This window comes from Hylobates moloch, unplaced genomic scaffold (genome assembly GCF_009828535.3).
Source record: "Hylobates moloch isolate HMO894 unplaced genomic scaffold, HMol_V3 SCAFFOLD_1, whole genome shotgun sequence".
Taxonomy (NCBI): Eukaryota; Metazoa; Chordata; class Mammalia; order Primates; family Hylobatidae; genus Hylobates; species Hylobates moloch.
Window position 1 is genome coordinate 223,575,293 of NW_026652276.1, and position 17,415 is coordinate 223,592,707.

Sequence of the window (17,415 nt, forward strand, 5' to 3'; positions counted from 1 at the left end):
TAAATGGAAGCATGTAGTATTTTTATTGAATTATTTTCCTACAAATTGGTATTTCTGAACTGTATTCATATTGTTGTATCAGTAGGTCATTCTTTCTTAAGACTAATATTCCCTTGCATAAATAGACCACAACTTGTTTATCCAAGCTCCTGTTGATGGACATCCATGTTATTCTTGTCTTCAACCATTATGAATAAAGTTGTTGTGAACATTCTTGTGGAATTCTTTCTTTTGGACATATGCGTTCTTTTTTTTTTCTTTGAGGTATAGACTTAAGAGTGGAAATACTGACTCACAGTGTAGATGTGTGTGCTAGCTTGAGTGTCCCCACAAAAGCTCATGTTGAAATTTGTCAGTGTAATGGTATTGGGAGGTGGGACAGCTATGAATAGGTCATGAGGGATCTGCCCTCAGAAGGAGATCAATGCCTTTATTGTGGGAGTGAATGAGTTGTCTTGGGAATGGTCTTCTGAAAAAAGGATGAATTCAGTCATTTTCTCTGTCTTGGGTGCTTGCTTCCCCTTCCTTCTGCCTTGGATAACAGCATGAGGCCCTCAGCAGTTATGGCCCTTTGATCTTGGACTTCCCAGTCTCCAGATCTACAAGCCAAATAAATCTCTTGTCTTTATAAATTACCCAGTCTGTGGTATTTCTCTATAGCAGTAAGAAAGAAATTGAAAGAAAAAATGGTACTGAGAGTGACACTGTTGCTGTAATACCTGAAAATGTAGAAGCAGCTTTGGTTAATGGGAAATGGGTAATGGATAGAGGCTGGAAGAATTCGGAGAAGCAGACTAGCAAAAGCGTAGATTGCTGAAACCGAGCATTAAGGGCAATTCTGGTGAAGGTTCAGGAGGAAATGAGGAACAAGGTATCAGAAATTGAAGTAAATTCCACCCTTGTTTTAAGCAGCAAAATCCCTGGCAAAATTGTGTCCTGTTCTAGGACTTTATGGAATATAAAAATTATGAGCCATTCACTAGGATATCTACTGAAATAAATATCTAAGTGGCAAAGCATTTAGGCTACTGTGTGACTACTTTCAGGCACCAGGAAATTTAACCCAGCAAGAAGGGAGCCAACGAAATAGATTTTGCAAACCAGCACAGGTGGTGACCTTACCTCCCTCTGCTCTCCTGTCTCCCAGAAGCCAATCTCACTCTGGAGTTAGAGAAAAGGGGAGACAGTTAACATGATACACTGGGGTCAGCCTCTGAAAGCAGGGTGGTTCTGGAGGGATTAATATAAACTGTCCAGAGCACTACATGTAGGATGGCCTTGAGGGTGCTGAGTCAGAAGCTGGCTAGGTCTGTGCTGTGAGCTGATAAGGCCCTAGAATTATTTCTGGGGAATCTGCACTCTTAATAATTTACAGACAACACAGGTCTGCTTTGGATCTCATCAGATGGACTAAATCTTGGGAACTCTGCCCCACTGGCCACTGAGGAAAGGGGCTGGGAATGTTGCCTGGGACAGGAAAATATAATAAGAAACATTGGTGTGAATCTAGCATCAGAAAGATGATGTGAGGACAGCAAGGAAGAGGTGCAACTTGAGGTTTAATCACAGGCTCCTCACCCTCTGCTGATGGGTAGGTGTGTGAGCTCCAGCATGGCCACCGCAGCACGAGGTGGAAGAAGGGTGAGAGGGTGATGGGGCAGTCTGTGAGCTGGGGCAGTGTAGGTAGAGGAGGAACTGTATCATCACAGAAGCTTCTGCCTTCACCCAGCCCTTCAGCTCTGTAGGACAGGTAGAGTCCAGGGTCTGTGGAGCACTAGACCTAAGGAAGTCTGCATGGGGAGGACAAAGGACAGTGACATCACAGGATACCCCTCCCATCAGGAAAATCAAGGTGAAGAACTCGCTAGGCTCTTCCCCAGGAGGACAAAGCCCTGAATCAGATGCAGTGCTGCCTGCCCCACTGGGCCATGGGCCCCGGGCTCCTCTGCTGGGTGCTGCTTTGTCTCCTGGGAGCAGGTGAGTCCTGTGCACAGGACAGTAGCCCCATTCTCAGCTTTCCCACCCATGTCCTCCACTTTATCTTGGGGAGGACCTCCAGGCTGTCTGCTGTGCTCATCCTCCCTCTGCTTTTCTCACAGGCCCAGTGGAGGCTGGAGTCACCCAAAGTCCCACACACCTGATCAAAACGAGAGGACAGCAAGTGACGCTGAGATGCTCTCCTATCTCTGGGCACACCAGTGTGTTCTGGTACCAACAGGTCCTGGGCCAAGGCCTCCAGTTCCTCCTTTGGTATAATGAGGAAGCAGAGAGAGAAAGAGGAAACTTCCCTCGTAGATTTTCAGGTCTCCAGTTCCCTAACTATAGCTCTGAGCTGAATGTGAATGCCTCGTTGCCGGAGGACTCGGCCCTGTATCTCTGTGCCAGCAGCTTGGCACAGCCCAGCAGAGTCACTGACATTCTGTATATAAACTTCCTGCCTTAGCTTTGCCTTGAGAGCTGCAGGCCCCACCCAGTTTTCACTCCTGCGAGGGAAGCTTTTAGTTGTATGGAAGGCATGTCTTGTGTCCTACTGAGCGCAGAGCTCTCCCAACCAACAGAGCCCAGGTTTCATGTGGCCTGAGTGTGCCCGCTTCTGTGCTGCATCTTCTTGCAGCTTGTCACTTCCTGGGTAACTTCAGTAGAAGAGTAACTGCTGAGCCCAAGATGTGTGCTAGATTTTTGTGTATGTTACTTATCTTAAAGGCTTTCCACAATCTTGCAAATCAAACATTCTTATTCTTCCTTTACAGATGGGAGGCTCATGGACATTGAGTCATTTTCCCCAGTGTCTCTTGGCTTGTAAGGATCAGAAGTGGGAAATAAACTAGTCCATCCATTTTCCTCCTACCCCCCTGCTCCATCACCACCTTCTGCATCCTGGTCAGTAAGTCAGAGCCCTCACACTGCCCTCTAGTGACCAGCAGGGCCGCAGTAGAGGCTCAGATGTTTTCACGGGTCATTACTATGGCCTCTTTATTAGCAACTTTGAGGAATGTTAAATTTCGCACTTTTTAAAAATCATTTATATGCATTCCCTGTGTCTTTTCCCAGTCTGTAGCTTATATTTTCATTTTTATGGTGTTTTTTGATGCACAAGAGTTTAATTTAATGCAACAAAAACTAAAAACAATTTTGTGTGTAGACAAAAACTCCTGTCTCATATAAATGTCTAAACATATTTTTCTTAATTTATTCTAGTAAAATTTTAGTTTGGCTTTTCACCATTAAGAATAAATGTACCTGAAATATATTTCATGTAAGAAATAGCATAAAGACCTAGGAATGGGAGGGAAGCACATATGTTCAGTGAAGAAGCAACAGCCTATCAAAAAGATCCCAGAATGGACCCCCTGAGCTGACAGTGGAGAGGTAGGTGGAGGGTAAATGATCACAAACTTTATCAGGCTGTTGTCTGTTAGAAGAAAGACAGCCAGAAGCAGAGACCACATGGGTGAAGGTTTATGACTGGACTGTAGGTTGAAGGTTGCAGCAGGTAGAGGGAGGAATAGCAGGCAGAGGGCAGAGTCACTGGCTGGCAGGGGCAGTGGCATCACCAGTGACTCTACTGACATCCAGGAATTCTGTCCCCAACAGACAATGTGAAAAAACTCCCCACTATCTGCCCATTTTTCCCTGGCCCTGCTATGGCTACCAGACTCCTCAGTGGTGTGGCCTTTTGCTTCTTGGGGGTGAGTGAGTCCCGTAAAACCTTTTCCTTGGCTGAGCACATCCCAGCCTTAACCTTTACGTCAGGTCTGCATTATTGGGGTCCCTCCTTGGGCACTCAACTTCCTTCTATCATAGACTTCACAGATGCTGGAACAACCTGATCCCAAGATACCAGAGAACAAAGGCAGGACGTGAAGTGACACGGAGACGCCTGAGACTGCCATCCATGAATACAGGTGCAGGTGTTAATAGGAGCCAAAGCTGGTGCACAGCTGATCTGTCCCAGCAGACACTACAGAGAAATCCCTGAATCTCTGTGACTTTCTCTCAAAGCCAAATAAGTTGCCTTGGTGTCAGACATTCTCTCCCAGAACTCTGTGCACTCTTGCACCAGCCTTCACCCCACAGCCACCTTCCTCTGCACACAAAGCTCAGTGGAAGATATAGGTGGCCTTGTCTTTATGAGACCGTGATCTGGGCAGTGGAAGACATTGTCCCATAGGCGTCTCCCTAACACTTCCCAGGCTAGGGCTCTGAGGGCTTTCAGCAGCCCTGTGCATGGGAAACTCTGCCCTGTGCTGAGCTTCTCTCCCAGGCCAGTCTCAGCTGGACAAGGGAACGCACATCACCATGATGTGAGCAGATGCAGCCTCTCTTCCAGGCCCCTCCTGCAGCTCTGGCCTCAGAAGTCCTCTTCCTCAGTTGCTCTCAGGAAGGAAAGTTCATTTGAAATTGTAAATTGCAGACAGCATTGACAATACAGGTCTATGTGTGTCCAATCCCACCTTCCACTGGTAACCAATATTAACACTCTGGTGTGCTTCTTTTCACCTCTGTTTTCTGTGTCCATGAATAACTTTCTACCCAAGTTCACCTACAGAAAATGGGTTCACCTGTACACTTTGCTGGCCACATGTCTACTCTTTTCTGTTAATATGCCTTGGTCTTTATTGTTCCAGATTGGTTGATATAGATGTAACTTGCTCCTATTAGCTGCTTCATGTTGCATAATGAGGGTAGACAGGTACATTCGTGCTCTATTCTCTGATTCCTAAATTCTGCCAGATCTTTTCTAAAGTGACTGAATGGCCTCTTTAGGCTTCCAGGTTCTCCTCACCCCAGCACCCAGTTAATGATTCCAGGTTTTCTATCACTCTTAGTCCTAGCAGGTCTGAGAGCTCTATCAGTTTCTCCTGCATGAGGAGACAGGGAGGGATGAAAGGATAGACCTTTATCAGACCTACCAGAGACTACACAGTATCTCAGTTCATCCTCATAAAGCATGGACAGGAATGTTAGTCATGTTTTATAGATGAATCTAGATGAGGCTGGAGTCTAGGAAGGTTAATGAATGGCCTTTTCCATGGTCTCAGAGCTAATAAATGATGGAGCCAGATGAAGGACAGTCAGCTTGCTTCCATGTGGTATTGATAGAGGGGTCACTGGAGTTTGAGGGAGGGGAAGTCTAGAACCATCTGGGGCTGTCTTCAGATCAGACGTCAGGGGGCAGGAGAGTCTTTGTACCCTATAGCACTGCAGGTAAAAGCATCATGGTGTTAGCAGTGGAGAGGTATCAGAGTGGGTAAGCAGTTAGTGGCCTGGAACCAGAAGTTCTGAGCTTTGAGAAAATTATTCCCATCACAAGATGTAGCAGAGACACTGATATGGACACACTAGGACAGGGAACTCTGTGAGGAGCTGTTGTTAACATGAGGGAGGGGGGAGAAGCAACTACGTGGTAACTTCCTATACGTGAAATGTAGAGGAAAAGAATGTTAAGTAGAATCCCATCTGATTTTAGTCAGCTTTGCTTTGTAAGTAGTTGGAAGGTGGGATATTTTATTTTCAAGGTTAAGTAAACATCTGTACATCTCCTTTACCTAATGAAGGATGGTGGCGAAGTGAAAAATGGCACGGCCAATGGAGTCACAGTTTGTTTAATAAATAACTCAGAGTTCAAAGAGAGACTCTCATGGGCCAGAAATTGGTAAGTGTTCCTGCGTTCTACAATTAGGAGGATCTTATTTTCTTTGAATCAGCAGAGAATGAAGCACAGGCAGTGGGGACGGACAGTTGGGAACACGGCAGAGTGGCCACAGGATGTTGAAGACAAAGGACATGTAATATCAAATTCTAAGCTGTGAAGTTGTGATGCAACCCTCCACCTTCTCCTAATGGTTTTTCTGGTCTCAGCACAGACGCACACCTGAGGGAGTAATTTCTTTGGCAATGAAGGACAAAGAGTTCTGTTAAATATTAATAACAAGTCCACCTTACAAAGCACACCTGGAAATGGAAACAAGGTTATTTCTAAGGCTTTTTCTACTCTAAGAGTCTCTAACTTGTTGGCAAGGTGAGAGGTGAGGATGGTGGAGTGTTGATCCACACGTGATGAGTGCTGTGAAGCTCTACCATGAGGCATATAGTGCTGAGTGTGTATCAGAGCCCTAAGAAGAATAATGCCCTTTACGTTGTTTTGCCCTCTGCCATCCCAAACCCACTCCACCCATAATTAAGCAGCCACGGCAGTGAGGGGGGTCAGAAGGAATCAAACCCTGCCGCTTGCTTCAGTAGACAGAGGGACCTGTGGGAAGGGTGTTGGCTGAGTCGAGGAGAAGATGATGAGCTCAGAAAATAGACAAGGAGAAACCCCAGGGAAAAACTTGTGAAAACCTGGAGGAATCAAAAGACATGTTATTTGAGCTCCTTTGTATTTATTACCAAATTTTATTTATTACTAAATTAATATACAAAATGATATTCCCTATGAAACATGACATCTCAAATAAAAACAGAGCATTCGTCCTTACCCTAAAGTCTGCCCTCTCTCCCTGAGTCCCTCACGCATCAGCCCACCTTTGTGCCCACAGGTCATGGGCAGCACTGTGTGGTCACCATCATCCACACAGAGAGGTCAGTCAGCAGCGTGAGGTGGTTCTGCCTGATGTGGTCTCACCCCAGGCAGGGAAAGCAAGAGCCCTGGGTGGAACTGAAGGTGCTCAGCTGGACTGTCGGAGTCCCATCTGTCAGTGGATTGACAAGAAATAGAGCAAAACGACTCCTCCAATGTTGATGAGCCTGCTCCTGGGATTTGGAAATTTGATAACAGAGAAAACCAATATAGACAAAGGATTTTAAATAGGATTATGGTTAATTAAGCAAATTAGAAAAGGATACTTGAAGGAGTATTAGGGACACAGGAATCAAAAACACCAGGAAGACATGGGGAGTTTCCCTAAGACTCTAGACTACAGCACTTTGCAGGTAACTAACACTAGAATATTAATTATAACATTGAAGAAATAAAATTTACATTGAATTACACACTGTTTACAAAAGGTCATGAAAATCTTGTAGACTTGTTTCAATTCAGACAAATGTGTCCTTCTCATTCTCAGCTGTTCACTGGTGCATTTATTTTGGATGTGACCATCTGGGGAACAGGCGTGGCCTCTCCTGACTGGAAGGCTCTGAGACCCAGACAGGGAGAATGAGGTCTCAGAATGACTCCCTTGAGAGTCCCGTTCCCCTTTGTCCAATGCACAGACCTAGAAGACCCCTCCATCCTGCAGCACCTGCCATGAGCATCAGCCTCCTGTGCTGTGCGGTCTTTCTCTCCTGTGGGCAGGTGGGTCCTGGGCAGGGCCCCTTGTGTGGATTTCAAGGCCCAGCGCCTTCCCACTGGGGCAGCAACATCAGCTTTGTTCTCCTTCTCTGCAGGTCCAGTGAATGCTGGTGTCACTCAGACCCCAAAATTCCAGGTCCTGAAGACAGGACAGAGCATGACACTGCAGTGTGCCCAGGATATGAACCATGACTACATGTACTGGTATCGACAAGACCCAAGCATGGGGCTGAAGCTGATTCATCACTCAGTTGCTGCTGGTATCTCTGACAAAGGAGAAGTCCCCCAATAGCTACAATGCCTCCAGATCAAACAAAGAGGATTTCCCGCTCAGGCTGGAGTCGGCTGCTCCCTCCCAGACATCTGTGTACTTCTGTGCCAGCAGTTTCTCCACAGCGCTACAAGGCTGTCTCCTCTCTGCACATAAAAGCAGGGAGGCTCTGCCCTCATCCCCCACCCAAGGCTCAGGGATGCCCTGGGCAGAGTTTTCTGCACCAGGAACCTTGGAACCCCGAGTGGCCCCAAGTTGCCCGGACTGTACAAGCCTCACTCTGTGCCATGTGCCTCTGCAGCCATCTCAGCCAGGCCTGGCCTGGTCCCGCGTCCTCAGATGTCTCCTTTGTTGCTCTCCCTGGTCTTTCCTCAGAGCTGTCCTTTTGGGGTGGGGCCAGGGCTTCCCCTGCTCCTACTTTTCTGCTCATTATCCTGAGTACGAGGCACCCAGGATGAAACAGGATTTGTATTTCAGATCCATCTAGACTCCCATCTCTCCCTGGTGACCCTGTTGCTTCCTCTCTCTAGAGTTTTCCCAGCCCCCACCCTCACGTGGTCTCTCCTGTGGCCCACCTTTCCCATCTGGGCAGTCACCCTCCAAGGCCTTCCTGGGTCTCTCTTCCCCTCACGTCCCTGCCCCTTTCTACTGCAGCCAGGAGGGGAGTCCCTGTTCTGTGCCTCCTTTCTTCCCATCACAGAGACTTCAAAGGCCATTTTCTCTGCCCTGGGATGGAGCCTTCCTTCCTCCAGTAGCCAGCTCCTACCTGTGCTTCAGATCTCAGCATGATCAGCCCCTCCTGCGGGAAGCACACCCTTGCCTCCCAGCTGAGATCAACTTTCCTCTCATAAGCTCTCATAGAATCATATGTCTGTTAGTAACCTTTAGCACAGTTGTTCTTTCTCAGATACTTGTCTGATTATTTCTGTGCTTCACCTAATTTTTTTTTCTTTTCTTTTGATTTTTTTTTTTTTAAGACAGCTTCACTCTGTTGCCAGGCTGGAGTGCAGTGATGTGATCAGCTCACTACAACTTCCAACTCTCTGGTTCAAGCGAATCTCCTGCCTCAACCTCCCAAGTAGCTGGGATTACAAGCACGCACCACCACAATCAGCTAATTCTTGTTTGTATTTTTAGTAGAGATGTGGTTTCACCATGTTGGCCAGGATGGTCTCGATCTCCTGGCCTCATGATCTGCCCATCTCGGCCTCCTAAAGTGCGGGGATACAGGCGTTAGCCACCACACCTGGCCTCTCTACCCAATTTTTAAGCCCGTGAAAGCTAAGGCTGCACCTGCTGCATTTACTAACATTGGTGCCTGGCACGTGGGGAGACCCATTTCACGGAGAATGGATGAGTGAATGAGAGGCTGAGCGAGTGATGAGTGGGTGGACGAACCAATAGCAGGAACACGCTACATCTACTGTAACCTGGCAGAGATCTAGCATTAAGTACAAGAAAGCCCACCCCTTTGATTGCTGGCCCAGGTCGGTCTTGGAAAGTGATGGGGAATCACCATCATGGCAGCCACACCTGGGTCAAGGTTTCCTCTTGCGGCTGCAGCACAAGACCTCCTCCAGGTCTCTGTGCTCTCCTTCAGGGTCTTTCCCCACAACAAATCGAGACAGATCAGAGATCCACTTCTAGAATTCCATCCTTAAAGGCTGTTCCTTGAAACCACTTCCGGTAAGAAAATCTCCATTAGGTTTGCATCAATAAAACAGGGCCACTACAGGTTTGACAGTGTAATGGATTTATGATCAGAATTACACCATATGCATATGTGGGAGGAGCTGAGGAAGAGAAGGTCTGGAGGAGAGGAGTCAGAAGGTGAGGGCTCCTGGAGGTCTGGACAGGACAGGCTGGAGTGGCAGGGACATGAGAGGATCAGAGCATGCCAGACCATGCAGTGGGATCTTGCGCCAGGAGCACAGGAAAAGGCCAAGGAAACCTGCCTCTGGGGAAGCTGTTCCCTCTGTATGGGGCCCACCCCTGCAGGTTTACTGCCAAACACGGGGGGCAGGCTGGCTGCTTCTGGTCAGCATTTGGGAAGATGAACTGGACACAGGGTGCAGAAGGAACAGGACTTCCTAGGTCTATTGGATGCCTCTGTATTTGCTGGTCACTGACTCTCACTGTTTGACCACAATGACCTGCCAAGTGTAATAGTGACTGTTTTACATCTATCTAACAAATTTTACCAAATGTATCTTTGATCATCTCTAACCCAGAATGATAAGAGAAATGGCATTCTTATCTTGCCTTTGCAAAGTTGATTTAACACAATCCAGCACAGAGTGGATTCTCCCAGATTAAGGCATTGGATCACACAACTGTCTCAAGCTTCCACAGTCCCTGGACTCCTCTCCTGGGTACACCTGTGCTGCCCGGGTGAATGTGGACACAATTTGTATGTAGATGTTCCAGACACTGGCTACTAACTTTTCTTTAATCCTGTGCCTAAAGTCTCCCTCCACCTAGAGGCAGGGCTTTGCCTCTTTCTTCTATATCCTTCGTGAGCTTCCATCCTGATGGAGTTGCATGGACATCAGACCCCTGTTCAGAGTGCAGCGATCTGTGGAGACAGTGGGAGGGAAGCTCACATCTTGATGCCTTCCTCCACCCAGTTCTTTTATAACTGAAGCAAGTGCTCTGGTCTCCCTTTGGACTCTGCAGTATGAGAAATGGGCTTCATTAATTTGTAGCTGGTCAGCTCAATGATTTGATGGCAAACCCAAAGTGAAATCCTCAGATCTGCAGAAATTGCCCTGCATTTCTGTGAAGATGGCAAGAATACTATGTGGTAGAGATGCCTTCTCCCCATGTAGAGACCTGGCCCCCAAACAGGACAAAGCAGAAAGGGCCAAAGAGCCCAAAACTTGTCTCAGATTGTTGAAAGGCAATTTCCCAGGACAATCCTTCTGACCTTTAGTCCCTCATATTACATGCCTGACCACCCTTCCCACTAGATCAGCTGAGTACCCAGCATATCACACATCCCAGCATCTTCTAACAAGGAAAAAATCTTTGCACACCAGCCTCCTTCCTGCACCACATTGACTAACCCTGGAAACTTAGCCTTTCCAGAAAAAACCTCTGTCTTCTCTTGGCCCAGTCTAGCCCAGTAGGCTTAATTCATGATTTATGTCACCTTTTAATTTACTCAAAGGAGAACATATGATTTCAGAGTAAAGAATATTCCTTTTATTTGTATAAGTTGAACCTAAACAGTAAACTGAGTACTTTTCTTCCATCAGTGTCTTAAATTGGACAATGGTAAAACAAATCTTTGATGCTAGAACTTTAGGTCCTACTGTTTTTCATATGGAAGTTCCCAGTGTCCTGGGCACAGAATAGATGAGCATTAGTAAGTCAACTATGCCTGAGATGGGTTTCTATGCGTTTATAGACTAGTATTGTCCTGTTGAGCAAGCCTAAGAGCATTTGCTTCTTCAAGCTCATTTGTCAGTTTGTATGGGAATTTCTAATTTGAAATAAGTTACACTTTTTAATTTGAAAGAGTGTGAAGTCAGGCCAGATGCGGTGGCTCATGCCTGCAATCCCAGCACTTTGGGAGGCCAAGGCGGGCTGATCACAAGGTCAGGAGTTCAAGATCAGCCTGGCCAATATGGTGAAACCCTGTATCTACTAAAAACATAAAAAATCAGCCGGGCGTGGTGGTGGGCGCCTGTAATCACAGCTACTTAGGGGGCTGAGCCAGGAGAACCGCTTGAACCTTGGAGGTGGAGGTTGCAGTGAGCCAAGATCACGACACTGCACTGCAACCTGGATGACATAGCAAGACTACGTCTAAAAAAAAAAAGGAAAGAGTGTGAAGTTTACAAATACAATAGAATTCCAGTATCTAAGTTATTTTTTGAAGTTTGGGGTTTCAGAAAAAAAAGGAAAGAAGTAGGGATATCCATAGGTTTGGCCATTTTTATATTAAATATATATGTGTGTATATATATGTGTGTGTGTATACATGTGCACACACAGATACATACAAATGTATACACACACAGAGATGCATATATGTATGTATACATAAATATATGTGATTTCTCCTTGGAAGAAAATGTCATGACTACATGGCTTAATGGGATTTATTTATGAAAAGAGTTTTTCTAGAAATAATTAGAAAATTTGAATTCTATTCTGTATCTTTCCTTGGGACTGCCCAGAGAGCATTTTTGACATACCAACCTATGTTTTGGGTGTATTTGGCAGCCAAGAGTGCAGCAGACAGTTCTTGGGTGCATACATTTGCAAGTTAGACTGGAGATGGCTGTAAAAATGACAGACTCCTGGTGTTGTTCACTCTCAGTCCAGGCCTCTCTGGAATGTCACAGACTACCATCAAACAAATAGATTCCCAGTAAGAAGAATATTAGGACATAGCCATGAGGAAAAGTCAGCACAAACAACAAGCGTTTGAAGTGCAAATCCGTAGACTCGAAATTTTGGCAGTATAAGATATGAAAGTTTGGAGCGCTACATTTAAATGAACGCGAGGGGGCACTGAAACAAGGAAAAAGTGAATGTCTGAAACCATCAAGTAACTTTCATAAAAATTGTCAAATAATATATCTAGAAATGCCTCATACAATCACTGAAAACAAAATGGAAAGTCAAACAGTTGACAAGCTCCTCCTACAGAGATTTTTAGTGATGTCAAAGATGGATCTGCAGGAGTGATCTAGAATGCAGCACAGAAAATTAAACGTGAAATATGAAAGAAGTTAAAGAACAGGGAAGGAAAAAATGGATATTTCCCATATATTAGAATATGCATATTTTCATAATTTCCCATTTTTCTTGCATATGATTGCAGTTACAAACAGATAAAATACGTAGACTGCTATGAGGTGATATTTCTGAGATGTTAGCTGACAATTATTTAGAGTTGTTTAAGGACCCAAATTCAGAGTTTCCAGAATCAAAATGAATCTTATGTAAGACAAATAGTCAAGTCATAGGGAAATTGTAGAACATGAGGGGCAAAGAGAAGATTTTGAAAGCAGTCAGAAAGAAATGAGAAATACCTCCCATAGGAATAGACGGAGAACAAGAGTAAGTCAAGATAGTGGCTAAAAATAACCATTAGCTCAATTGTCATTCTCCTTCATTTAAGATGACATTGATTAAAAAAAAAACTTTTATAAGTAGAATATGAAAAAAGACCGCTGTGAGTTTCTACCAAAGTATCTTTTCTGAATTATAGTTAACAGAGGTGGAAAGTGATCCCGGAAGAAAGGCATGAGGGCAGTTTGTGAGGGAACCCAGGTGATGGGACCGTCCCATGGGGCATGTGTGACTGGGGGAATGGACGAGGCTGGGGCATGAATGGGATGGCAGAGGGGACCCTGACTGGCAGGAAAAACAATGAGCTCACGCCTTTGTTCCCTATGTTAGGGGCGCTGTTGGTGCATCCTACAGGACATGCCCAGCAGACAGAGGAGCGGCTGTGGGATGAGAAGATGAACTCAGAGATTCAGCGTGAGGCCTCTCGGTCCAGACAGCTCTGGAGGCCAAAGCGATGAGCCATGCATTGATGTTAAAAAGGAGCTTATAAATATTTAAAGCATCACTCAAGTGTGTTCTAATATAAATGCTGTGACCCTGAGGTCCTGGGGATTGAGAGAGGAAGTGATGTCACTGTGGGAACTGCCCTGTGGAGACAAGGACGTCCCTCATCCTCTGTTCCTGCTCACAGTGACACTGATCTGGTAAAGCCCCCATCCTGGCCTGACCCTGTCATGGGCACCAGGCTCCTCTGCTGGGTGGTCCTGGGTTTCCTAGGGACAGGTGAGTCCTCAGAACACAATGTAGTTTCATTTTCTTTCTGTGTGTAGGTTGTGTGTGTGTGTCTGTGTGTGTGTGTGTCTGTGTGTGTGTGTGATGACTACAAATGTTTTCCTTATTCTGTTGCCAAATTCTAGTTCCACAGCTCACACAGGTGCTGGAGTCTCCCAGTCCCCAAGGTACAAAGTCACAAAGAAGGGACAGGATGTAGCTCTCAGGTGTGATCCAATTTCAGGTCATGATTACCTTTACTGGTACCAACAGGCCCTGGGGCAGGGCCCAGAGTTTTTGACTTACTTCCAGAATGAAGCTCAATGAGACAAATCAGGAATGCCCAGTGATCGCTTCTCTGCAGAGAGGCCTGAGGGATCCGTCTCCACTCTGATGATCCAGCGCACAGAGCAGCGGGACTCAGCCGTGTATCTCTGTGCCAGCAGCTTAGCCACAGTGTGGCACAGTCACCTCCTTCCTGTTCACAAACCTCATCCTTCTCTCTCCTTTCTGCTCCTAGAGACCGTTAACAGAGGCCTCTCTTTGATCCTCACTTTTTGTGGGAAAGAAGTAGATTTGGACCTCGGCTGTCCTTTGGGTAGGAAGAGACCATAGATTCATTCCTGAAACACAGTGACTGCAAATGTAGCTGGTGAAAACAATCACGGCCCACTGCACTCTAGGAGTCCTCGGAGCCAGCTCACTGCTCCAAGCAAGGAGAGGGTGTCTTAGCCTTGGCCTTCAGGGCAGACATGCATCTTCTGTAGGTCTTGGAACCTGCTGTGCTGCCCACATACATGAGGTTGTCATAGGCAGGAAACACGCTTCTTCTTCATATGTTGGGGCATCTGACATCTGGAAGGTCTGAGGCTACATCCCCAGGAATACCTTTCTTCTGAAGCCTATTCTATTCCTGTCACCTTGGAAGTTTCCTACAACAAAATATCAAACCTCTCTTCCTATTTGAAATAAAGGTCATTGCAACTTTTGTGGTCCTTACTTGATAAATACAATCATGGTAACAATAGACTTCATTTCTTCGCCTACTTTAAGCCATATGTATATTTTATTTTGTTTCCATTTGCCATTGCTGCTGTCCTAATAGACAGAAGCATGCATTCACCACCCCTGCTCATTCACCTTGACTCCCTAAGGAAATCTGATTTTTAGACTCTGAGGGTTTTCATTGCTGTCCAACTCATTTGATTTGACATAATTTTCCTGAGGCCTTTAACTCAAGAAGTGTTTTATTTATAACATTGAATCTGTTCCTTTTTATATTATTTCTCATATTATATATTCTTATGTAGTACTTGTTATAAATAGAAGTACAGTGATTATATTGCAATAGAATCCTCCACCTGTCTGTGGGTGATGCTGCAGTTTGTATCTATGAAAGTGAATGCACTGGTCAGAGCTGATGTGATTATGGATCGTGGGTTTCGGGGAGTCCTCGGCGTCAGACCACTTTTCCAAGTCTGGGGTTCAGTGTCCAGACACAGCCATGATAGAGATGCCCTGAGTCTTTCATAGCTAGGAGGGGCATCATAGCCCTTCCAAATTCTCTGATCAGAAATCGTGGTGGTACAGACACCAAATTTCTTTCCCCAGAAAATGACGGTCTATGGGAGGGAGCTGCTCTGGACCCACGTTATATGGTGCCATCATGAAATCCCTCCTTGCTCAGGTGCCCTGTGTCTCCTGGGACTGAGTAAGGCCAGGGCACAGATGGCAATTCCCTGTCTTCCTAGACCTTGTCTCTAACTGCTGCCACCTTCCTCCACATGACTCCTGAGACACCTGGTCCTAACACTGGACAAGCTGTGACACTGAGGCTGAAGAGAACACAGTCCACAGTTGTAAATGGTGCTGCAAGGACATTTAACAAAAGTGAGCAGGGCTTCCAGTTTATACAGAGAATGAACATGCAAGAGGAGCAAAGGGCAGACATTACTAGTGAACAAATAGGAAGGAATAGGGTTTCTGCTCTAATGGAATCATTCTGTTGTCTTAAGGTAAGCAGGAGAAACATTTCATTGCAATTACTTCAAGTTAAAGGCTAGCAGCTCCCCAACCAACTAGCATAACTCTTTGCTCTGTGATCTTGGCAGCTTCAGAGGCCTCAGAAATCCTTTCTCTGCACAAACATCCCTTTGTCCCTTCCAAGACCCAGGATCACACACTCTGATCCTTTCATGAAAACAATGAGGTGTGCTATAGTTGCTTGGGCCTCCTTTTTAGTGTGTTGAGTTGGAAGCATTGAAGAACTTTGAAAGCTTTGCTCTTGAGTCTAGGGATGTGCTAGAGCCAGCTTGTATGACTCAGAAGAAGCACACAGGCATACTTTTCCCAGCTCCCTGTTCAGTGAAGGCATGCTGGGAGCCTGAAATCTGCCATGGTGGATATGCTGGTACAACAGAAATTAGGAAATGCTACCAGCCATGCCCCCACCTTCACAGACACCCAGTTTAGCAGCACATCACTGGAGTATTTTCTGATGTCCCTGTTATGTCATTTCTTGTGGGGCCAAAAGAGCTCAGAATTAATCTCCCCTCTACTCTTGTTCTTAGAAGCCATCATCTAAGGGGGACTTTATTATTCCTATTTCTATTCAACCCCCAAATTCTCTTGCTCTGAAGGTCTGTGTTTTCTACAAGCATGCCAGTCTGGAACATGACAACTATTTTGAATGTACCTAAGGCATCACTGAACATGTTCATTATTTACAGATTGTCTTTCCTCATATGGAATATTCAGATCCTGGAGTCACTGGAAACAGAGATGGCCAAGCAGCAAGTCTGGGTTGTGAACCACTTACAGCCCTGCTATTCTTCTGTGGCACTGACAGACCGTGAAACAAGGACTATTTTGCTTTGGCAACTAAGCAGTTCAGCACCAGTCAGGAATGACTCTGGTTTTACTTTAGGCTGAGAGGTCAGAAATGTCACACCCTAAGTATTCTCCTCTCCAAGACGGAGTATGGCCACTCTCCATCTCAGTCCCTGGAAGTTGCCCAGAGTTCCCTGAGAATCCCTGATCTGGGGGCAGAATCACCAAGGCTCATCCTCGCCAGCTCCCCACAGGCTCCAGCAGGGCTTTCCTGCCAGGTTCAGGGCACAGGAATGGTTCTGCCTGTCTCTCAAGTTAGAAGGAGGCCATAAAATGATGTTTGTATAGGAGGGACTGGGATTCTGGGTCTCCTTTAAAGTATTTCATAATATTTTCTTTGTTGTTTTATTTTGCCATCTCACCAATGAGGAGAGCAATCCCTTGGTAGTTATATTGTTTTTGGCACTTGGGAAGGTTTTGTGGTTAAGTCACATTAAGAAATTGTGCCTTTTTTCCTGTTCAGATATAACCCAAGGCAGTAAAATAAACAGCAATATTTTTGAAAGCAGTCACTTGTGCATCCTGTGATAAAGGTGTTAAGTTTCATTGCCCACATCTAACTTTCAGTCTAGTGGAAATGAAAAGGCACAGTTAGGAGGCATGTGAGCATGCCATGAGAGAGGTCGATGCCAATTGAGAAGTCTGTGCCAATCCCCAATACTGTGGGATTAAAGGGGATAGAGAGCTGACCTCTCCTTCAGACCATGGTCAACAAGGAAGGAGTGGTAGTTCTTCCATGGGAACCTGAGGAGGAGCAAATCCCAGGGGCATCTAACTCAGGGTGCAGGAGCAAATCCTTGGAGAGGAAAATGGTCCAGTTCAGCTGTCACAGGAGACCGAAGAGAGCAAAGTCATGTACTGCAGAGTCCCCTGGCTGATTTGCTTCCTTATGATACTATTTTGCACCAGCATGCCCTCATCTCCTGCTGCTCCTCTGCCTCTTCCAGAATCATGTCTTCCTACTTTGGTGCTCAGATCAGTAGATGTGCATTGTACAAGATGATCATTTCCTGTAGCAGCCCTTTTGCTAGTCTTACTTATATCCACCTTTATTTTCTGCATTAGGTACTGCTCCCTCCACCATTGCTTATTGCCTTGTAAGAGGTCTCATTTTATATATTTCAATTTTCCTTTTTATTAATAGACATTTGACTTCATCTTTTGC

The 17,415-nt window shown here is 45.7% G+C and overlaps 2 gene segments (V, D, J or C); both read left to right on the top strand.

Moving 5' to 3' along the window:
* The first annotated feature begins 1,853 nt into the window (after positions 1-1,853).
* On the top strand, positions 1,854-2,443 carry LOC116812541 (T cell receptor beta variable 5-8-like). The segment is given in 2 exon segments: positions 1,854-1,977; positions 2,100-2,443. Coding segments are annotated over 2 exon segments (420 nt in total).
* Positions 2,444-7,207: 4,764 nt separating this feature from the next.
* Positions 7,208-16,778, top strand: LOC116812547 (T cell receptor beta variable 6-6-like). The segment is given in 6 exon segments: positions 7,208-7,297; positions 7,390-7,680; positions 9,346-9,395; positions 13,282-13,373; positions 13,882-13,959; positions 16,714-16,778. Coding segments are annotated over 6 exon segments (666 nt in total).
* The last annotated feature ends 637 nt before the right edge of the window (positions 16,779-17,415 follow it).